A 24,732-nucleotide genomic window follows, 5' to 3' on the forward strand; every position below is an offset into this window, starting at 1 on the left:
CCCATGGACAGAGGAGCCTGGTGGGCTACAGTCCATGGGATCTCAAAGAGTCTTGGACACAACTGAGCAACTAACACTACTACTTAGAGTGATTTTAGATTCCCTGACACAGCTGTTCAGGCAGAGTGAGTCATCCACTCTGTGCTAACACCATCCCTCTCCGTGTAGTGCTGTACTACTATGCTTACACCATTATATTAATGGACTACAAATATACCTTGAGGACAGGAACTATGCCTGCATCACTTTTATATCCCTAGCACATAGCAAAGGGCCAGGCATAGAGTAAACAGCCAATTAGGTTTGTTGACTTAGTGAAAGCAGTGTAAGGAACAAAATAAAAACAAGCAGGAATATTACCATCTTTAAAAAACTTTTTTTTTAAAAATTTAAACAATCTAACCACATAATTATTTCCCTGGTGGCTCAGACAGTAAAGCGTCTGCCTACTATGCAGGAGACCCAGGTTCGATCCCTGGGTGGGGAAGATCCTCTGGAGAAGGAAATGGCAACCCACTCCAGTACCCTTGCCTGGAAAATCCCATGGATGGAGGAGCCTGGTAGGCTACAGTCCATGGGGTTGCAAAGAATCAGACACGACTGAGTGACTTCACACTCACACTCACTCACAACCACATAATTAGAGGGACCTCCCTGGTGGTCCAGTGGTTAAGAATCCATTTTCCAATGCAGGAGACATGGGTTTGATCCGAGTTGGGAAGATCCCCTGGAGAAGGAAATGGCAACGCACTCCTGTATTCTTGCCTGGAGAATCCCAGACACAGGAGCCTGATGGGCTACAGTCCAAGGGGTTGCAAAGAGTCAGATGGACACGACTGAGCAACTGAGCATACACGCACACATGCTGCAGGGCAACCAAGCCCCTGCTCGTCACAAGGAAGACTGGTACAGCCAAAATTTTTTAAAAATGAATTAAAAATATCTTGGGACTTCCCTGATGGCCCAGTGGTTAAGAATCTGCCTTGCAATGCAGAGGACTCGTGTTCAATCCCTAGTCAGGGAACTAAGATCCCATATACTGGGAAGTACCTACTGAGCTCAAGTGCCCCAACTGGAGAGTCTGTGCATCTAAACCAAAGATCCTGCATGACCCAATAAAGGTCCTGCCATCAAAACTAAGACCCAATGTGGCTAAATAAATAAATTAATTAAAAAAATAATTAAAAATATCTTAAATAGCAAAGAACTTTAAAGCTTTGAGTCTCAAATGAATAAATATACCTGACCTGAAAGCACTCGAAGAGCGAAGACTTTTCCTTAATTCGTATGGTAATTTGATCCATTTCAAGGCCCTGACATAATTCTGCTTCTTGTATGTGCCTAAGGCATTTTTCAATTGAGGAGAAATTCTCCCAACATAAAAATAACTATTTTAAAGTGTAAAATTCACTGTCATTTAAGAAGTTTACAATGGTATGCAATCACCACCTATATCAAGTTATAAAATTATTTCCATCACCTCAAAAGAAAACCCTGTACTTGTCAATCAGTCATTCACTCCCCATTCTCTTCCTGGCTCCTGGAAAGCACTGAGAATATTAACTTTTAATGTTAACTAGTTACACTAAGTTACACTAAGTTTTAATGTTAATGTTACATTTGGTTACACTAAGACATTTAAAAAATATAAAGCAGATATTTAGAGACACAGATTCTAGATGGCTGCACAACTGCATCCAGTCACATAGAAAAGAGCACAAGTATAGGTTTTATCCAGTAATCTCACAAAAATGCCAATATTTTATTAACCATTTTATGTACATGAATATACAGTCTAGAAAACTGATAAAAACACATCCAGATTTTCTTATAAAGACAATGCACAAATGCTCATTTACATTTTGCACATTAATAATGACACAATAATTATAGCTACATAAAAATATATACAAGGATTCAAGACAGACTTGATGCTATTTGGCTTGTAACATGTGTAGATACTACACAAAAAAATGATGTAATTTTCAGAAAAGTAAAATGTGACCAGACTCACTTTTCTTCTTAAAATTTAAAAATAAAATTCCTAATAATCATAATTATTGATACTAGTTAATAGCCAAATTTCAGACTCATTCAAATTAGCCAGGGTTACTAGTTAAATGGGCTTCCCTGGTGGCTCAGACAGTAAAGAATCCGCCTGCAGTGCAGGAGACTTGGGTTCGATCCCTGGGTTGGGAAGATCCCCTGGAGAAGGGAACCACTACCCACTCCAGTATTCTTGCCTGCAGAATTCCATGGACAGAGGAGCCTGGCAGGCTACAGTCCATGGATGGCAAAGAGTCGAACATGACTGAGCCAGTTTCGCTTTTCACTAGTTAAATATTTAGTATTAAAAAAATAAGGTTTGCAGTTTAAAAAACATACATTTGATAAAATTTCTCAAAATTAATTAAGAATGGCTTATTCAGGTCCTTCCAGATTCTGGAAACACACTAGAAAAGTGAATATTGAACAGCTGATTCTTTGTGAAGTGGCATTTGGAGCCCTAGAAAACACCCTTAAGGGGCCAGTGATCAGACCCTATTGGGAAACTCATAATGCACTGATGATACTGAAAGCAAAGAGCAGGAGGTGATAAGCAGCTACGTCATGGTCGGAGTAATATAATTATAAGGCATGAGGTGGTCTTAATATGGTTTTGAGAAAGGTTTCAACTATTCTTAAGGAATCAATTAGACATTGAGAATGATCAATCTTATAATGATCTCAAAAACAGTATCTTACATATTATCATGGCTATTACCTCACTAATAGGAAACTTAGTCTCTAACAACGCTTTTCTGTATCTTACTCTACTGGCCTGAGAAGCAGTGTCCTATCTTGAGAGTTATATGATATAATCATATATAATTAAGTTAATGGTTTGGAAAATAAAGTGATGATAGTTTTAAAAAGGAGCAAGTAGCTCCTTTATTAGGTTGTGACACCAGGCTAAGAAGGCTTAAGGTTGGAAAGCAAGGAGTGGGTTAGTGCATGGGTTTAAGTAAAAACATGCTTCTGCTCAAGGAGAGGAAGGGCATGAGAAGCCTCTGGACAACCCACAGTGGTACCTGGATGTGAAGTTAGCACACTGGGTCAGAGACAGGCTCGTACATCATCCTCTGGCCTAGATGCCAGGGAACCCAACCCCTACTCAATATTAAATTGGGAACACAAACATCTCAAAGCATACCTACTAAAAATAGAATATTCACCCTCTTATGACAAAGCCCAGAAGGAGAGGACACTTGATTATTTTAAAAAGTGAGCTAAAAAAATTATAAGGCTTCCCCTTACTTTGTCTGAAAAACTCAGAGAACAAATATTTTAACAATTCTATTAATATGCTTAAAAGGCACTTAAAACCATTCCTTTTTAACTGCACTTGAAACCATTCCCTTTTAAGTGCACTTAAAAACATTCCTTTACAATCCAACTCAAAATACATCTGTCAACTACATTTTGGATAAAAGTAAAAAAACAAAAAAAAATCCACTTAACTTTGGTGTAACTTTTCTTGTAACTCAGTGATGTTTACTACCTTCAGGGTTGATTGTTTTGAAAGACAGAGCCCCAACTTGCTGCAAAACAACCTGAAAGTGCTTTTACCACAGAAATGAGAAGGGCACTAGTGGTTTGCTCTTTCACTGACAACATCCTGTAGTCGTTTAAGTAAAACATCATCATTTTCTTGACAGAGGCGTTTGGCAGGTGATTCTGCATCACCATCGATGGCTATTGCTCGCTTCTTGGTTCTCTGCTCACCTTGCCTTATCATGTTGTTGATATCTTTCAAACTCTGTGCAAAAAATAGAGGATATGTGTGAGTAAAAGGGGAAAGGGGGGAAATAGCAGCAAAGATCTAAGCTAACTGCTTTTTCCTACCCGTTATTCTCTATCCAAAGCTAAACAATGAGGAAGAGATTATTTTTTGAATCTAGGTCAACTTAATAAGGGTGATTAGAATTAATCTTTTCAGGTGATTTAAAAAATTGGATTTACATTATAGCAATAGTTTTTAAAATGTGGACATCAGACCACAAGCAGCAGAGCATTTGGGAGCTTATTAGGAATGCAAATTCTCAAGCCTCACCCTACACTGACTGAATCAGACATTCTAGGTATTGGACCCAGTGATCTCTAGTTTATCAAGCCTTCCAGGTGATTGTGATAAATCAAACAAACTTCCATCAAGTTTGAGGTCTTTTTCCTGAAGCAGTGCTTTTCAAACTTTAATGTGCTTACTAATCATCTGGGGAATGATAATACGCAGATTCAGATTCAGTAGCATTGGTGTGAGGCCTGAGATTCTGCATTTCTAACAAGCTCCCAGGTGATGCTAATGTTGCTGGTCTTATTGTAAAACAGCCTTCGAGAAGTTATTCCTGAACGCTGTGCATCAACACTGTCTAGGGAATCTGCCTGCTAGAGCTTTGTGATTCAATAAGTCTCTGGGACAGGAATCTGTGTTCAACAAGCTCCCCAGATTCTGACTTATGGTTCTGAAATTACTGCCTTAGAATTCAATTAAACCCATTTCTGATTTTATCCAAGAATTTCTTCTAAAAGTCTTTATATGAAATCAGCTTCTATGAAGAGGAAATGCAAGTCTGTGAGGTATATCTCAGTAAACTTTGTTTGCTAAGTGTGGCAGGAATGTAACAAATGCTTGTGGATCTACATGAGTTAAGAAACTAGTAAGTTAAGGAGCTGCCATGTATTTGGACTGAGTTACAACCTATCCCACTACAACTCCTTCCAGTTGGTAGTCATTCTGGCTTTTGGAGATACAATGAACACATCTACTTGATAGTCCTTGAATTACCTGAAAACAGCAATCATGTCCCCATTGGATCATCATCATTAATGGGACTAAAGATGGAGGTGACCACAGAGCTGTCTGTGTAAGTCAGAAGAGGCCTCTGCTTTCAGACTTTTCCCTATCCCGGTTGACATCCACCAAATGAACTTTCCCTTCCAAGGTCTTTCTTTAGAGTGTCTCCCCATATCTGACCACTTGCACATGCTGCCTTACTGGTCCTTCTCAAGATGGTGCCTGAGCAAGGACACACTGTGCCCTTGGTGAGAACTCCCCCAATACCATGTCAGTCATAACAGATTAAACTCCCTCAACTGGATACACTGCTCTTGATCACAGGAAACTTGCCATAGTAAGAGTTTGTATTTATTTGCAGTAACTTTGCAAAATAAATAGGGTAAGATTAAAGATTACTAACTGGAAATCTGAAATCCACTTTTTAACACGGATATTGCCGTTCTGGGGTAAAGTTTGGGAGCACCTTACCTTAGAAGGGCTGCCGTTGAACTTATACAGCAGAGCACTCCTTGGTGTAAGGCCGGACCCATTCTTGTGTGGGGACACATAAATGGAGTGCTGCTGGGAAATGCGGCGTGGGGAGCCTGGCTGTTGCTTAATATGTGGAAAAGGAGAGAGTGGCGGAGCTTCCATCTGAAATAACATAAAAGTAAAGCTTTTATAGGGCTTCCCTCATAGCTCAGTTGGTAAAGGGTCTGCCTACAATGCAGGAGACTGGGTTCAATCCCTGGGTCGGGAAGATCCCCTGGAGAAGGAAATGGCAACCCACTCCAGTATTCTTGCCTAGAGAATCCCATGGGCAGAGGAGCCTGGCAGGCTATAGTCCACGGGGTCACAAGAGTCAGACACAACTTAGCGAATAAACCACCACCAAAGCTTTTATCAGATGAAAGTTTTTCTTTCTTTTTTTGAATCCCACCACATTTTTTATTCTACATTCCCCTCCTCCCCGTAAGGGTGAAGGATCAACATGGAAGGAACTTTCCCCCCATACCATGTTTTTATTATTATTGGTATCTCCTAATTAGAAGTTAGTTATACCATAAGAACTTATTATGGCTGAAAAAAATTAAAAAATGATTCATTAACCCTTGTTTTTCAACAATAACTAATGGATAAACTAAAATTTATTTTTCTGGATCTTTTAGGAAATCCTAAAGGATTCTGAGTAAGACACCAGAAGCAATAAGCCAAGAGCACAGGAACTTCCATGTCCATGCTCAGAAAGTGAGGCAAAGAATAACTTTTGTCCTAATACTTGCAATAAGGATCTCTCTCCACACACACATTGTTGTTGTTTAAGTGCTTAGTTGTGTCCGACTCTGTATGACCCCATGAACTGCAGTGTCAGGCTTCCTGTCCTTTACTATCTCATGGTGTTTGCTCAAATTCATGTCCATGGAGTCAGTGATGCTAGCTAACCATCTCATCCTGTGGAATGCAGTGTCAGGCTTCCTGTCCTTCACTATCTCATGGTGTTTGCTCAAATTCATGTCCATGGAGTCAGTTACGCTAGCTAACCATCTCATCCTGTCTCCCCATTCCCCTCTTGCCCTCAATCTTTTGCAGCACCAGGGCTTTTCCAGTAAGCTGGCTCTTCACATCAGGTGGCCAATGTTAATGCAGCTTCAGCTTCAGCATCAGTCCTTCCAATGAATATTCAGAGTTGATTTCCTTTAGGGTTGACTGGTTTGATCTCTGTGCACCTTTGATCACCAAAGGTGTCTCAAGAGTCTTAAGAGTCCATACATACATACCCACAACCAAATTAGTAGCACAGAGAATAAAAGAGAGGCACAGTATTCTGTGGGCCAGCAAGAAGAGTCCAACGAGGAACAAATCTCTTAATAAAATGGTTAAGACTTTATGCCCAGTGGTTTAGTCACTAAGTCATGTCTAACTCTTTCGACTCCAAGTACTGTAGCCACCAGGCTCCTCTGTCCATTGGATTTCCCAGGCAAGAGTACTGGAGTGGCTTGCCATTTCCTTCTCCAGGGGATCTTTCCAACCCAGGGACCAAATTCCTGTCTTCTGCATTGCAGGGAGATTCTTTTACTGACTGAGTTACTAGTGTAAAGTGTAAGACTTTATACTGAAATGCAAAGGACTCAGAGATAAAGTGAGAAGGAACTGCACTTTTAATAATCTATACAATGTTCTATTCCAAGCATAAATGGGGATGACTCCTTAATTAGTATTTCATTCATCATCTTCACTTGAAGCTAGGAAAACTAGTTTTGTTTTTTTCCCAATTAGCTGATGTTAGAGATATTCACAGTATAGCACATGGCGGCGGGTGGGGAATGTGTGGAACTGAGGGAGAAGAATGAGTAGTCATGGCCTCTGAGGATAGTCAGCTCATATTCCTTGAAAGGGACAAGGAAAGAAATGTAGAGACACAGACACATATATAGCTACTGACTGAATGCAGCTTCTACTCGGTTCCTCTTTCTTATAACTGAAGTCTGCTCTTCTGGGAACCAACTTCAGCTTATACACTGATAATACTTATCAAGGCCTGCTGGTAGTGTCAAATATAGATATGGAATAAAAATTTCTTAGTGCTGTTTCTATTATTGATTCAAGCCTATCTAGTTTCTTTTCTCTTTATCTTGAGAAAAACATTTCTCTCAGAAATATAACAACAGAAATCAAAAACAAGGAAAAAAACCACCAGAGCTGTTTTCATTTTTCCATGTTCCCATTGAGTCCTTGCCCATATGCATCCATAATTTCATGGATGAAATCTCCATGATTTTCTCTAGTTTGTTTTATCACAACCTTAATCACTCTGATTATTTACTAGCATGTTTTCTCCTGTAAAATGTATCAGTAAGGCTTTCACTTTGAAATACTTATCTACCAAAATAAACTCATAGGAAACCAATTATGAGAACAGATATTAATAAAATAGTAAAATAAAAAACGTACCACGTGGTCCTGATTTGACAAGTCATATTTCAATGCAAATGACTTCACTCTTCCTACATATATTGTATTGTAAAATTTGATAAGATCACCTCTTTCCTCTTTCACTGGTCCACTGGAGCAGTCAGGTGTTTTTGTAGCATCTTCCAAGTCTGTTAAAAGAATTCAGTGTTGTGATAGGTGTACCTTAACCTATAATTTGGGAATCTGAAACACAACTCTCTCTACAATATAAAAGCGAAAAAAATCAAATAAACCTAAATATTTCTGTAGGACAATGACTATTTTTAGAAAAGTTCAGAAATCTACCTATATTATGGATAAATTAAATTGGAAACTTGAGAAATACAAACATGTAAACTTAAGTTGGTACTCTATTCTCTAGATAGCACTTCAGCAAGAATGTTTTCACAACCATACCTTTGAACCCACTGTCACTGGTGATTCTCAGAGGGGCACCAGCTCTGGGTTGAAATTTACCTAAACTGAGCTTCAGAATATGGGTAGCAGTGGCAAAACCTGAGCTTCAGATAACAAAAGGGCCTGCAGATGTTCTTACTGGCTCTTTGGAAAAGGTGGAAAGACTCTAAAAGGTCAAGTGTATCCTCAAAAGTTAAGGAAGAAGCAAGGTGAATTGCTTATGTTTACTTTTCTGCAAATACATGGCAGGTGACAGGTATTCAAAAAGCCTTATTTTCTCATGCACAACAGGAACTTAGTGCTGTATATAGATATCATCCTCAGCTATAAAATTATAGCTTGCCCCAAGGTGCTTTCACATTTTTTAGTGTAACTCTAGGGTAGCTTGTGACACCAGGCAGAACTTTATCCTATTCTTTTTTTGGGGGGGGAAAGAGAATTACAAAACATCTACTTGTACTGACAAGAATCACCTAGCTTTGGGTGGAACTTTACCTAAACTGAGCTTCTTGTATAGAGCTTAGAGAACTACTGGCAATTAAAAAGAATTCAGCATGTGAAAAAAATGTCTCATTCTCAATACACTGGCCTGCAAACACTGAGAATATGGGTAGAAGCATGTTTCCACCTTGGTTTTCCCTGTAGCTCAAACAGTAAAGAAAGAGCCTGCAATGCAGGAGACCCAGGTTCAATCCCTGGGTCGAGGATATCCTCTTGAGAAGGGAATGGCAATCCACTCCAGTATTCTTGCCTGGAGAATCCCATGGACAGAGGAGCCTGGCGGGGTACAGTCCACGGGATCACAAAGAGTTGGACACAACTGAGCGACTAACACTACTACTACTACTACTACTACTACTATGCTTCTACCTTAGGAAAGTAAGAAAACTCTGACATGGTCCAAGGGTCAGGCAGCCACAGGGAATCTCCCTGGGGAATCTTGGTCCTCATTGGGATGTCTTTTTTACTCCTGTTATTTTTGCAGGATCTTAGTAAGGCAGGAAAAGCTATGTGATCAATAAGTTCAAAAAATGCCACACATTATAGCCTTCTCTTAGGAATTGAGAATACATGTTAGTATAATAAAGGCTTACAGAAGTTTTGCAATTAGAAAAAAAAATGTTCACTTTAATTCCATACTTCTCAAACTTTCTATGCACAGTCCCTCTTTTCCATGACACTTACTACAATCCTGGGGGACACTGTTCCAAGACAGTAAACACCAGCTTAATTACAGCTGCTGCTGCTGCTGCTAAGTCACTTCAGTTGCGTCTGACTCTGCGACCTCACAGACGGCAGCCCACCAGGCTCCCCCATCCCTGGGATTCTCCAGGCAAGAACACTGGAGTGGGTTGCCATTTCCTTCTCCAGTGCATGAAAGTGAAAAGTGAAAGTGAAGTCGCTCAGTCGTGTCCAACTCTTAGCGAGCCCATGGACTGCAGCCTACCAGGCTCCTCCATCTGTGGGATTTTCCAGGCAAGAGTACTGGAGTGGGTTGCCATTGCCTTCTCCTTAATTATAGCAGTTGTAGGTTATTCTTGTTATACAGATCATTAAAAATAAAAGTCGAACTAAGTGAGTAAACAAGAACAACAGTTCAGTTCAGTCGCTCAGTCGGTGTCCGACTCTTTGCAACCCCATGAGGTGCAGCATGCCAGGTCTCCCTGTCCAACACCAACTCCCGGAGCCTATCGAAACTCATGTCCATTGAGTCGGTGATGCCATCCAACCATCTCATCCTCTGTCGTCCCCTTCTCTTCCTGCCCTCAATCTTTCCCAGCATCAGGGTCTTTTCAAATGAGTCAGTTCTTCACATCAGGTGACCAAACTATTGGAGTTTCAGCTTCAACATCAGACCTTCCAATGAACACCCAGGACTGATCTTTAGGATGGACTGGTTGGATCTCCTTGCAGTCCAAGGGACTCTCAAGAGTCTTCTTCAACACCACAGTTCAAAAGCATCAATTCTTCAGTGCTCAGCTTTCTTTATAGTCCAACTCTCACATCCATACATGACTACTGGAAAAACCATAGCCTTGACTAGGCAAACCTTGGTTGGCAAAGTAATGTCTCTGCTTTTTAATATGCTGTCTAGGTCATAACTTTCCTTCCAAGGAGTAAGCGTCTTTTAATTTCATGGCTGCAATCACCATCTGCAGTGATTTTGGAGCCCCAAAAAATAAAGTCTGACACTGCTTCCCCATCTATTTGCCATGAAGTGATGGGACCAGATGTCATGATCTTAGTTTTCTGAATGTTGAGCTTTAAGCCAACTTTTTCCACTCTCCTCTTTCATCAAGAGGCTCGTAGTTCCTCTTCACTTTCTGCCATAAGGGTGGTGTTATTTGCATATCTGAGGTTATTGATAATTCTTCTGGCAATCTTGATTCCAGCTTGTGCTTCATCCAGCCCAGCGTTTCTCACGATGTACTCTGCATATAAGTTAAATAAGCAGGGTGACAATATACAGCCTTGACATACTCCTTTTCCTATTTGGAACCAGTCTGTTTTTCCATGTCCAGTTCTAATTGTTGCTTCCTGACCTGCATACAGGTTTTTCAAGAGGCAGGTCAGGTGATCTGGTATTCCCATCTCTTTCAGAATTTTCTACAGTTTATTGTGATCCACACAGTCAAAGGCTTTGGCACAGTCAATAAAGCAGATGTTTTTCTGGAACTCTCTTGCTTTTTCAATGATCCAGTGGATGTTGGCAATTTGATCTCTGGTTCCTCTGCCTTTTCTAAAACCAGCTTGAACATCTGGAAGTTCATAGTTCACATACTGCTGAAGCCTGGCTTGGAGAATTTTGAGCATTACTTTACTAGTGTGTGAGATAAGTGCAATTATATGGTAGTTTGAGCATTCTTTGGCATTTCCTTTCTTAGGGATTGGAATGAAAACTGACCTTTTCCAGTCCTGTGGCCACTGCTGAGTTTTCCAAATTTGCTGACATATTGTGTGCAGCACTTTCACAGCATCATCTTTTAGGATTTGAAATAGGTCAACTGGAATTCCATCACCTCCACTGGCTTTGTTTGTAGTGATGCTTCCTAAGGCCACTTGACTTCACATTCCAGGATGTCTGGCTCTAGGTGAGTGATCACACCATATTGATTAACTGGGTTATGGAGATCTTTTTTGAACAGTTCTTCTGTGTATTCTTGCCACCTCTTCTTAATATCTTCTGCTTCTGTCAGGTCCATACCATTTCTGTCCTTTACTGAGCCCATCTTTGCATGAAATGTTCCCTTGGTATCTCTGATTTTCTTGAACAGATCTCTCGTCTTTCCCTTTCTATTGTTTTCCTCTACTTCTTTGCACTGATCGCTGAGAAAGGCTTTCTTATCTCTCCTTGCTATTCTTTGGAATTCTGCATTCAAATGAGTATATCTTTCCTTTTCTCCTTTACCTTTCGCGTCTCTTCTTTTCACAGCTATTTCTAAGGCCTCCTCAGACAGCCATTTTGCTTTTTGCATTTCTTTTTCCTGGGGATGGTCTTGATCCCTGTCTCCTGTACAATGTCACGAACCTCTGTCCATAGTTCATCAGGCACTCTGTCTATAAGATCTAGTCCCTTAAATCTACTTGTCACTTCCACTGTATAATCATAAGGGATTTGATTTAGGTCATACCTGGATGGTTTAGTGGTTTTCCCCACTTTCTTCAATTCAAGTCTGAATTTGACAATAAGGAGTTCATGATCTGAGCCAGTTAGCTCCCGGTTTTGTTTTTGCTGACTGTACAGAGCTTCTTCATCTTTGGCTGCAAAGAATATAATCAATCTGATTTCGGTGTTGGCCATCTGGTGATGTCCATGTGTAAAGTCTTCTCTTGTGTTGTTGGAAGAGGTTTGCTATGTTTGCTATGACCAGTGCATTCTCTTGGCAAAACTCTATTAGCCTTTGCTCTGCTTCATTCTGTACTCCAAGGCCAAATTTGCCTGTTACTTCAGGTGTTTCCTGACTTCCTACTTTTGCATTCCAGTCTCCTATAATGAAAAGGACATCTGTTTTGGGTATCAGTTCTAAAAGGTCTTTTAGTTCTTCATAAACAAGAACAACATTTAGCTATTTAGTATTTTTCATTTCAAAACAGAAAACAAGATGTCAGTTATCCTTTAAGCTGGAAAACGATTTCTACATTCTCATCTCTTTTAGGACTTTGGCACTCAGAAATTAAAGCCTCAGTAGGCCTGGTGACCATCTCACATCATATAAATTAGGAGACAGAACTTATGAAAGACTGGGAAAGAGAATGAGATCTTCCTGCTTGGTGCTATAATTGGTTCAAATCTGTTTTCCCTCAGAGGGTAGAAGGAATCTCTGCCTAATATAATCTGAGTCACATGGTATATATTTGACATACATTTGTGAAATGAACCAATGAACTATATATAGATTCATAATTTTCCCTACTGTTCCCATGAATAAGAGGAATGTCTTTTCTGGATTATCATATAACACTATCAAGCAATTAAAATGTGGTTTTATAAAAAACTATCAGTGAATGAGAGAAGCTCTTAGAAAAAAAGGAGATATTATCTGCAGAACTCTGGAGAGACATGCTGAAATTTTTAGCCTGGATCTCTGACTTCAGAATTTTCAAAGGATCTAAAGTGAAAGTTGGAAGGGAGAAAGCAAATTATTCCAGGGCTGCAGGTAGTCAACAAATGCAACCATAATACATGGTTAGTTTCATATCCCAGGACAATATAATTGCATTCAGAGGAAAAGAGACTGAGAGCATAGTAGATATGCATTTCTCAGGGGAACTGGTTTCAGAGAATGGGTACACCTAAATTGTCTAGAATGCATGTATTAATGAAACCCCATCCTTCACTCCCAGAGGAGCTGCTCAAGTGACTGATGCTGATTTCTTTGCATATAGTCCTTAGTCTTCAGTCTGAGAAGAAACAAATATAGTGAGTTTTTACCATCTGAAACTGGAGAAAGTAAAGAAGCAAAATTATTTTAGGATGAAAGTAAGAAAGATCAGAATTTATTTATAAATTCAAGGGTCATATTGAGATGTGATGGGCAGCAGCACTTCCCTGGAGTAAGCATCCAGTATTTGTTGTGTATTTCTCCTACCACGTTCCTTCCTCCTTATCCTCTTTCGCTCCTCACTGTAAAAGTGTGTAGGCTGTGGTGCCCTTGAGCTCCAGTTGTGCAAAAGTCACCGAGCACACACCAATTTAAAACTACAGTGCTTTTAGACCATTTTGGCAGTTTCTCATAAGCTCTAAAAGGCATTCATTGTAATCTAAAACCAAGGAAACCTTGTTTACACAGACAATTTAAAAAGAAAATGTGCTCCACCCACATCTGGCTGTCTATCTGGTGACCATAAAATAGTTCTAATATGAATAAAGTCACTTAATTATCAATTTGTAGTTATCAGTCTTATACATTTCCTATGGAAACAGAACTTTTGTCACTTGAGAGGATTTAACTGTTTTTGTGTGTCTGACCTAGTTTTCAACATTTAAAGGATTTTATGTAAGGAATATGGCCTTAGAAAAATTAGCTTAAAAAAAAAGACATTTAAAGAGCCATACTCATTAATAAAATATATTTTATACTTCTTATAAACAAAATAATAATAACTACTACTTACTAAGGCCTTACTATGAGAAGGCCTTGTATGAAACACCACACATGCATCTTTTTTTTTTTTTTTTAATTCTTAAGCCAAGCCTCAGAAGAAATATTGTAAAGTTTTCAATTTACTTGAGCATTAATGTTTGCATCACTTAGACTAAGCTATAATCTGGATCTCTCAAGTGTTCTAATCAAGAATGCTAGTCTGGGGTGCTCTGCTAACATGATAATGAGTGCACAGGCTGAGTATCCAGTTGGTGTTTTAACAAGGAAGCTCTTTCTCCACAGGTGGCTACTATAAATATGGTTTCTATTAGGCATATCTCAATCAAAGACCAATGCTTTGATAATTAACATACCTGACATCAGAAGTAGGTTTTTACTGATGAAAACAGTGATCATTTATTAAGTATGCCTAATCCTAAAAATTGGTCTATGTTGAGGGAAATTAGAAGTACTTAAAATAAGCAGATTGGCAGGTGCATTTCTTTACACTAACAATGAAATACCAGACAGGGAATATAATCGAACAATCCCTTTTAAAATTGCATACAAAAAAAAACCCCAACAACAAAAAACTTAAGAATAAACCTCATCAAGTAGGTGAGAGACTTATATACTGAGAATTATACAATATTCATAAAGGAAACGGAAGATGATTCAAAGAAGTGGAAAGATATCCCATGCTCTTGAACTGGAAGAATATTGTTAAAATGGCATGCTACCCAAAACAATCTACAGATTTAATGCAATCCCTATCAAATTACCCATAACATTTTTCACAGAACTAGAACAAATAATTCTAAAACATATATGGAATTATAAAAGACCCAGAATTGCCAAAGCAATCTGGGTCCATGATCTTAGTTTGTTTTTAATGTTGAGTTTCAAGCCAGCTTTTTCACTCTCCTCTTTCACCTGCATCAAGAGGCTCTTTAGTTCCTCTTTGTTTTCTGCCATTAGAGTGGTATCATCTGCATATCTGAGATTGTTGATATTTCTCCCGACAGTCTTGATTCCAGCTTGTGCTTCACCCAGCTCAGCATTGTGCATGATGTACTCTGCATAGAAGTTAAATAAGCAGGATGACAATATACATTCTTGTCCTACTACTTTTCAATTCTGAACCAGTCAGTTGTTTCATGTCCAGTTCTGTTGCTTCTTGACCCACATACATGTTTCTCAGGAGACAGGTAAGTTGGTCTAGTAGTCCCATCCATTTCTTTTAAGAATTTTCCAGTTTGTTGTGATCTACATAGTCAAAGGCCTGAGTATAGTCAATGAAGTAGAAGTTTTTCGGGAACTCCCTTGTTTTCTCCATAATCCAACAAATGTTGGCAATTTGATCTCTGGTTTCTCTGCCTTTTTTAAGCCCAGCTTGAACATCTGGAAGTTCTTGGTTCATGTACTGAAGTCTAGCTTGAAGGATTTTGAGCATAATCGTGCTAACATGTAAGTGAGTACAACTGTACTGTAGTTTGAACAGTCTTTGGCATTGCCTCTCTTTGGGATGGAATGAAAACTGACCATTTCTAGTCCTGTGGCCACGGCTGAGTTTTCCAAATTTGCTGACACACTGAGTTCAGCACTTCAATAGCATCATCTTTTAGGGTTTTAAACAGCTCAGCTGGAATTCTGTCATTTCCACTAGCTTTGTTCATATAAATACAATGTTTCCTAAGGCCCATTTGATTTCATACTCCAGGATGTCTGGCTCTAATGAGTGACCATACGGTCGTGGTTATCAGGTCATTAAGACCTTTTGTATAGTTCTTTTGGGTATTCTTGCCACCTCTTCTTAATCTCTTCTGCTTCTGTTGGTACTTACCATTTCTGTCCTTTATCATGCCCATCCTTACATGAAATGGTCCCTTGGTATCTCCAGTTTTCCTGAAGAGATCTCTAGTCTATATCTATATAAAAAGAATTGAATTTGGCCTGTGTGGCCTTAAATGGGATCAGATTCTAGGACATTATTATTAAAGCATTTTTTCATTAAGACCTTAAAACTTAAGATCCCAGTAGACACCATAATGATCATGGATATTTGGGTAATTTAAAAAATGTCTTTGACCCAGTCAATTTTCTTTAAGAATTTACCCTAAGGATGTGGACCAAAGATCAACTTACAGTGATGTTCCTCATAAAGCTGTATATAATTAGAACAACCTAAATGCCTCACATTGTGGAATTAAATTACAGTACCTATATACACATGTATACATACATCTACATTAAGTAATGGAAAGATGAGACAAGAAAAAGGATATGGGCAGAAGAGGCCTTTTCATTATTTATCAACATATGAATACCAAATATTTGATTCTTCTTTCTTTAAAAAAAATTACTAGAGCCTTAAGTCTTAGCATGATGGTGCAACAAGGTGACCTTGCTGATGGTGGCAGAATATCTAATACACTTATTAATGAATAGGACATTTCCTTGTCTCCCCAGGCAGATCACTGACAGCTGTCTTACTTTTCCTATCATTCAGATTTAGTTTTGAATTTTATTGTATCTTTTACATAATAAATGTGTACAAGTATATATAATATTAACATGTGTAAGTATACTAGGAAACTTCTAAAACACAATTAACAGAGGACAAATTAATGGTTTCTACACACAAATTCTGTGGAGGAAGGTACCAGACCCATACTTACTTTAAGGTCACTTGTTTCTTCTCAAAACACACATGCATTATCCACCCCACCTACATAAGTAACTCCAAGATATCCACTGTAGTATGCATAATATAACCAAAGGTGTACTACATATAGAATGCTAAATTGGGCAACTTACCACAATCTGTCATTTCAAAATCACCATTCAGGTTTTTATTGTATGCCACAACTTCTCTTGGAATACTTTTCAATAGTACACTTCTATAGACCTATAGGTCATAAGGGAAATAAAGGACTATTGAGTCACAAATAGGCACAGGTTAAGCAAAACCAAAATAAGAAGAGCAAGATATCAAGCCAATTAAAAAGTATTTGTCTGTATGGGTGATAGTAAAGGGCAAGATGTTATTAGTCTGGTAAATGTAGATTACTGCAAACATCTTAGAAGAGGAGCTTACTAAAGCAGAGCCTACCACCTGAAATATGCCATTTAGGAGGTTACAAATTAGAAGAATTAAGTAAGCAGCAACTAAACACTGATGAGCAAGTTTTGCCAATTAAAAGCCACTTAAAAGATCTGAGCCTATTCCTTCTTCCCTTTAATTCCTTCCGTGAGACTCATTTGATATCTCCGGGGCTTGCTTTCCTGTTCCAATCCCATGCCAAGTCTTTTCAGGTGGCCACATGAAAATGTGTTCCCCTCCCTGCCCCTAAACTGTTTTTAACCTCCAGGATAACTGAAAAGCATGATCCATTCTCCCTCATCCTATGGATAATGGTATTGAGAGAATTTTTAGGAAGCTGTGGCATGACTTTTTTTTTTGGCTGCGCTGGGTCTTTGTTGTGGCATGCTGGCCTTCTCTAGCTGTGGTGTGTCAGGGCTTCTTTTGGTGCAAAGCATGGGCTCTAGAGTGCATGGCTCACTAGTTGTGGATTGTGGGCTCTCTAGTTGTGGTGCATGGGCTTAGCTGCCCCATGGCATGTGGGATATGAAATCTCCTACCAGGGATCAAATCCATGTCCCCTGCATTGAAAGGTGGATTCTTAACCACTGGATCATGAGGGAAATCCCCTGACCCAATTTTGACCCACATTAACTTTGCCTTAATGAACTTAGGGATGTTCTGAACCTCTCTAAGCTCTCTTCCTGAGTGATTTTTCTGAAGAGGCCCAGAAACCAGGCCTCTTCTAGTCTATCACAGGATATAAGAAATGCCTATACTTGGCTCTTCTAGTATCTCTATATTGCTAGTAGTGTATTTGGGGCTTCAGTAAAGAAGTGAAACTATCTGTGGGGATCTCCTACAGAAGGGTATGGCTACTAGTACTGGGGCCAGGGTTATCTCAGCTACTATTTCTCTCTTCTAGTCTAAGATGGCAGATCACTGGGGCCAGAGAGGAGGCCAATATTGCTCCTTTAGAGCAATCAGGCTGTCAAATGGCCAAAACCTTACAGTAAACTAATCCTATGTTCTTCAGAACAATAATAAAAATCATGTAGACCTAACAGTTATTAAATGCTTACTATGTGCTAGGCCACTATGCTAACATTTTATAGTTCCATGACTGAAATGCTGTATAGAACTCTTACCAGGGCTATTATATAAAAAATGCCTGATATCTATTCAAATTCAAAGATGCAAACATTAAGATTCTTAGCAAATGGAAAAAAGAAACTAGACTTAATATATCCTCAAATTTCACTGGATTTAAATATTATCAGAGAATCAAATCTCATATATTTAAAGAATATTATTATCATAAATATTTTTCATTAGATTTTCTAGTGAAAAACATCCCCACTCAACAAAGGGACACATGGAATAAGAGAATATGTGAGAAGTACATGCAAATATGTAGATAAGTCAGAAACAGCAAGATTTTTGGCTTCTATTGAAACTGTTTTTTGATCAAAACTGCCTCAAGTTTAATGGTATCCATAAAACCAAAGTATCTATAGTAAACCTAGAAAAGAAGTTTACCTTTTATGTGACTTGTCAGCAGGGAAATAGTACAAATCTATTTTGGGACAGGAGGAAAAATAATGTAACTTACGTGACTATTAGCTTGGGGCTGATTTCTATAACTTTTCATTATTTCTTGAAAAGTTCTTTCTTCTTTTGTTACCTAAGGAAAATAAAAACCTCATTCATCAATTGCTTTTAAAAGAAAAATGGCCCTAAACAAAAACTTCAATTACCAGTTGGCACTGAGAGCAGTCTTGCAGAAAGCTATTAACCCCAGGCCACTCCATAACTAAAAACCACTACAATTTGTGACTTCTACTACCTTAAAAGTTCAGGCTTTGTGGCCTGTGGGAACTCAGCTAATAGCTTCATTAATCAAAAGCACTAAGATTGTTATGGTATAACTCTACTGAAAATGTATTTCTTTTTTTTTAACCACAAAATGCCTTTCTTTATAAAAAAGAACATAAGAAAACTCAGATCTGCTGACTCTCCTGTAGTCTTCAGTTTTATTAGTTTTTAAGTACTTATTTAAAAGTGGATACAAGCAACCTTCCATAAAAAATAATTCAGAATAATGATACTGAAGATGATCAAGGATCTCAGAAAAAGAATGGAGGCAAGGATCGAGATGATGCAAGAAACATTTAACAAAGACCTAGAAGAACTAAAGAACAGAGATGAACAATAAAACATCTGAAATGAAAAATACACTAGCAGAACACTGAGGCAGAAGAGCAGATAAGTGACCTGAAGACAGAATGGTGGGAATCACTGCTGTGGAACAGAATTTAAAAAGAGTGAAAAGAAATGAAGACAGTTTAAGAGACATCTGGGGCATTAAACACATCAGCATTCCACATTATAGGGGTGGTCTCAGAAGGAGAAGAGAGAGAGGAAGGATCTGAAAAAAAAATCAAAGAGATAGATAATAGCTGAAAAACTTCCCTAACATGGGAAAGGAAACATTCACTGAAGTCCAGCAATTGCAGAGTCCCAGGCAGGATAGATCCAAGAAGGAACATGCCAAGACACACACAGTAATCAAATTGACAAGAATAAGACCAAGAAAAAATATTAAAAGCAACAGGAGAAAAATGACAACATACAAGGGAACTATAAGTTTATCAGCTGATCTCTTAGCAGAAACTCTACAGGCCAGAAGGAAGTGGCATGATACATTTAAACTGCTGAAAGGGAAGAACCTACAATCAAGAATACTCTACCCAGTAAGGCTCTCATTCAGATTTGACAGAGAAATCAAAAGTTTTATGGACAAGCAAAAGCTAAGAGAACTCAGCACCACCAGACCAGCTTTGCAACAAATGCTAAAGGAACTTCTTTAAGTAGAAAAGGCTACAACTAGAAACAAGAAAATTACAAATGGAAAAGCTCAACCGTAAAGGCAAACATACATGAAAGGTAGGAAATCATCTATACACAAATATGATATGAAAACCAGCAATTATGAGGAGAGAATACGAATGCAGGATATTGGAAATGCACTTGAAAAGATTAGCAACTTAAAACAATCTTGTTTCTACACAGATTGCTATAGCAAATCCTCATGGTAACCACAAATTAAAAATCTATAATACATACACAAAAAGAAAAAGGAATTGAAACACAACACTAAAGTTAGTCATCAAATCACAAGAGAACAAAAGAAAAAGGGAACAAGAAAAAAATGTTTTGCAACTCTCTCTTGATTTTTTTGTATTTTCTCTCTCTATGTGATACATTGTTTTTTCATTTCCACAGTTCTCTATTCTAATCTGTTGAGTCTTTTTGGGTTGGAATTTTGTTTCCATTCAAATTTCACTGGGTTTCCGTTCCAAGTTACCTTCAGTTCTTTTTGATATCTTTTGGGTCCTTTTTATGTCTTTTAAAAAAATTTTAAATTTTGGGGTCCTTTTTAAAGTAACTTGGTCTTTATTCATAAAATGAATTTTCTTTTATACACTGAAGCCTTTTAAACATATTAACTGCCTACTTTGAGGTCAATAATTTCATTACCTAAAATTTTCAGTATCTAACCTGCTCTAAACTTTATCTGTTGACATACTCATATTGGTTCATTTCCTTGAATATTTTATAATTTTTGATTTTTTAGTTCTACTTTAGTAAGGATTTTACTTATGTGAATACTGAATGGCTTAAGGGTTGAGTGTTTCATGCCTCAAAGTAGTTTGCTTCTGCTGGGAAACCCAGCGGTATTATCAGTTCTGGGACAACTTTGGGTTTTGTTGTCGTGAGTGTTCAGACTTCGGAGATTCTTTCCTTTTTTTGGGCCTTATTGTATATCTTACAGGATCTCGGTTCCCACCAGGGATTAAACCCATGCCCTCAGCAGTGAAAGCATAGAGTCTTAACCACTGGACTCCTGGGAAATTCCCTGGAGATTCTTAGAATGGTAAAATAAATGAAATATGTATATAGGTGTGGTTTTAAAAGTGGAAAGAGTAATACAAAGGATTATTGGTATGGATGCCAATGTAGCATGTGACTATAAAAGGGGAACAACTATGTGGTCTTTTGTGTTGTATGTTATTTAGTGGCTGTGGAATAAATGTATAAAAATTGTAACCATAGAAGGAAATTAACTCTCTAAATTATAAACCCATGGCTGGTTTTTAGAGTTCTGATATCCTTAAGAGAAATAACTTAAAAATAGTAATAACTTTAAAAAAGGTTAATTAACAATATCTATTATATATTTTGTATAGAGATTATAAAGAGGCAATGTGAGAAGGAAGTCACAGATGAGTTTGAAAACATGTCCTTTGCCTCAAGAAGCTGAAAAATTAGGTTGTAACATGCTCATCTGCTAGGATCTGTGGCCAATATGATCAAGACCAAAGTTACAGATGAATGTTTCAGACACATTAGAATTTTTAAAACCAAGTAAGATATGCCATTTTATGACTTAAAACATGTTGTAGCAACTAGAAAGTAAAATGCTCTTCTGAGGTAATGGAATAAATCACTAAAAAGGAATATAGTATAAAAGCTATTTTACATCAAATTATGAATCAGAAGATCACAGGCTGTCACTAATTGTGTAATTTTGGCCAAGTTACTTTCAGCTCTGGGTCTCTGTTACTCACTTAAAATGTAATGATCTAAAATGATTACTTTAAAGTGTAAGATTAGAGGTGTTACAGGGGTGGAGGTGGAAATGGTTCTCTATTAATAGTGTGGAGAACCACATACTACAAATGGCCTGTAATTGCATTAGCTGGAATTTACCACCTAATTAATGAAGGTGGGCACTGTTGGCTTATAGCACTTAAGGTAAACTAATGAGTGCAACAGATTTTCACCTCATGCTTCAAATATAGGTAACTACAGCAAAGAGCTTCCCCCAACTTATACATTACCTTTGCCATGATGTAAAAGGCACAAAGGAGGAGCTGATCCAAATGTCTGTCTTTCATCAGATCAGGGCAGTGAACTAAAGTGAATTCAAAACATGTCCATATCTTCCTTCTTAACTCATTTGAAACATCCAGTTTTAAACATAAATCACGTAAGCGTACACTTGCCAAATGATAGACCTAAGATGAAAGATAGCACATTGATGCAAAAAAACAAGTAAATAAGTTCTCAAATTTATGTCTTACCATGAAGATGGGCTTTTAGGTCAAGATTAATAAATACCTAAGGCTGCTGATGCATTAAATTACATAAAATACCTATTTTAGAGTATCGGTTCACTGCTGTGGCTAAAGAAAATATATTAAAACAAAATTCTCTTTGTAAAACCCTAAACAATTTTTGGCAAAAGATGCTTTGTGCTATTCTATCTATGCTGTCAACTATGTAAAGCGATAAATACTACAACTAAATGGCTTGATTTATGAGCATTATGACCACTATAAATACATAACTTTTTAAAAAATAGAAGTCTCTTTTTTTGGTTCAGGTAAAATGGCTAGAAAGCCTAAAATGTCACATAATACACTAAAATGTTTGACTTCAAAAATGAGTCTGAGAGCAAAATCATTAAAAAAAATTCCCCTATATTCTCCCTTGTTTTTATGAGCACGTGAAAGGAATGTTAAGTAAATGAGACACCAGATTTTACTGTTGATGTTTATTGAGGTGTAACTGACATAAAACATTATTAGTTTCAGGTGTACAATGTACAATGATTCACTATTCACACATACTGTGAAAAGATCACCACAATAAGTCAACATCCATCACCACATAGTTATAATTTCTTTTCTTGTGATAAGAACTTTAAAGATCTATCCTGTTAGCAACTTTCAATATGCAATGTGGTGTTATTAACTATAGTCACCATGCTATACATTATAGCCCCATGATTTACTTATTTTATATCTTCCAATTTGTACCTTTTGACTCCCTTCATCCATCCATTTCACCCACTCCCTCGCCCCTAGCAACAACTAACCTGTTCTTTGTATTTATGAGCTTGTTTTTTAGATTCCACATATAAATGAGATCATGTAGTATTTGTCTGTCTCTGTCAAGTTGTTTTTAAACATATTAGAGTAAATTCAGTTCAATGCCTTTAATCTTTTATATATAGTCTTTATATGAACTAATACTAATGCAAATGACCCAAAGATCCTGAAAGATTCTAAAATGATTTCTGATCATCCAAAAAGCATTGTTTTGTTATTTTAAGAATTGGTAACCCTACTGTGATATTCCTAAACTAGACTATTCTGTTTGAACTAAGGCTTTAAATCTAAACATTCAGGAGAAAAAATGAGTAAGGCATTCTTTACATCAAAATATCTTTTGAGAGGGGAAAAAAATTTACAAGTTAGAGCTTTAAAATGAATTTTAACTATCCAATAAACTAATCTGATAGAGAGATAAAGTTGACTCCAAAGCCACCAGTGATTCATTTTATAACAAACTCATTCTCTGCATTCCATCCCTTTGTTTCTGGTCTAGTTGGTCAAGAAATAAATAGGAGCTACTGGGGTCAGAGCAGTGGGAAACATGCTGGAACTTTACATTCATGATAAGAGATGATAACAGACATAGCCCTAGCTAGACGGATTAGGTACTACTTGTTAAGCATCTTTTACAAAGCTAATCCAATGACTTCTCTGTAGCTAATCTGATATACATCCTCTGAAAGGCTGCTAATTCTAACAAAAAATTCACAGTAAATTCTATTCAGGCATATGACACCCAGTATCACACTGAGTTTAGCATGGATAACAGCTGCAATTTACTCAAGAAATGGTTATTTTGAACTCATTACAGATATGAACATCTCAATCCCCTTTAAGAATAAAACTTTTTTAGCTTCTAAGTAAGCTATAATTAAATGGAAGGAAACGGACAGGCTAGATTCTGAAATAAATTCAGAACTAAAAATTTATAAATAAAGCCTTATTTTTGTCAATCTTAGATTCATTATCAAAGGCAGCAATTTGTTATTTTGAAAATTAAAAACAGGAAATTAATGGGGAAAATACTACATTTGGAACTGTCCTTTAAAAACAGGCGTTAGGCACAAGACATGGGCAGGAATGGGGATGGTGGGACACAGTAGAAAAGGTAGTGGGAGGTGGAAAAAAGAGCACGTGTCTCAAGAAATATTCTAAGAAAGACTAGATAGAGGAAATAAACTTAAATTTGCATCAAAAGATAACTGAAAAAGAAATAAATTTCTTAAAAATTTTAAGCCTTAAACTCTAATCACAAGGCTAGAAAGAAACAAAAAAAACAGTGCCTTTTTTTTTCATTTACAATTTTTAAGAATGGGCTAGATAGCCACTAGTTATACAGTGGACTGGAGAGATATCTCCCAATTCTGGGATTTATTTTAGAGAAGCAGCATGTTTGGCTATAAATATCTGATTAACATGTCTGTCTTATTAGAAGCTTGAAGGTGCTTATAAAAGCAAGGCAGGATAGAAATTCTACATTAAATCTCTACATTAATACTTAAACAATTTAGGGATTATAATGACTAGTCAAATCTTACAGGTAACAAATGAGATTTATGATAAAAATTATGTAGACTCCCCACAGTATCCCAAAAATCTTAATAATAAATCTTCAGTAATTTAAACTTATACATAAGATCTAAGATGTATTTGTGCCACAATAAACTCAATCTAAAGTGGCTCAGATGGTAAAGAATCCGCCTGCAATTTGGGAGACCTGGGTTTGATCCCTGGGTTGGGAAGATCCCTTGGAGAAGGGAACAGCTATCCACTCCAGTATTTTGGCCTGGAGAATTCCATGGACAGAGGAGCCTGGCAGGCTACAGTACATGGGGTGGAAGAGTCAGACACGCCTGAGCAACTTTCACTTTTCAAACCAATATAACACAATGGAGGTTCCTGTAAATTCCAGAGTTC

The 24,732-nt window shown here is 37.6% G+C and overlaps 1 protein-coding gene and 1 non-coding gene across 3 annotated transcripts in view; one reads left to right on the top strand and one right to left on the bottom strand.

The window, feature by feature from the left end:
* The first annotated feature begins 415 nt into the window (after positions 1-415).
* Positions 416-487, top strand: TRNAS-ACU. The gene has a single exon. It is a non-coding gene; the product is annotated as a tRNA-Ser (tRNA).
* A 1,246-nt stretch (positions 488-1,733) lies between these two features.
* The window catches only part of RBL1 (RB transcriptional corepressor like 1), a 60,869-nt gene continuing 37,870 nt past the window's right edge, over positions 1,734-24,732 (bottom strand). For both annotated transcript variants that reach the window (XM_043884379.1, XM_043884380.1), the window contains 6 exons: positions 21,757-21,933; positions 18,465-18,536; positions 16,588-16,678; positions 7,769-7,917; positions 5,306-5,470; positions 1,734-3,799 (listed from right to left, as the gene is read on the bottom strand). In XM_043884379.1, coding sequence (XP_043740314.1) covers positions 3,629-3,799; positions 5,306-5,470; positions 7,769-7,917; positions 16,588-16,678; positions 18,465-18,536; positions 21,757-21,933 — 825 coding nt within the window. In that variant the 3' untranslated portion in view covers positions 1,734-3,628. The remainder of the gene's footprint in view (positions 3,800-5,305; positions 5,471-7,768; positions 7,918-16,587; positions 16,679-18,464; positions 18,537-21,756; positions 21,934-24,732) is intronic.

The sequence above is a fragment of the Cervus elaphus genome, chromosome 23 (genome assembly GCF_910594005.1).
Source record: "Cervus elaphus chromosome 23, mCerEla1.1, whole genome shotgun sequence".
Taxonomy (NCBI): domain Eukaryota; kingdom Metazoa; phylum Chordata; class Mammalia; order Artiodactyla; family Cervidae; genus Cervus; species Cervus elaphus.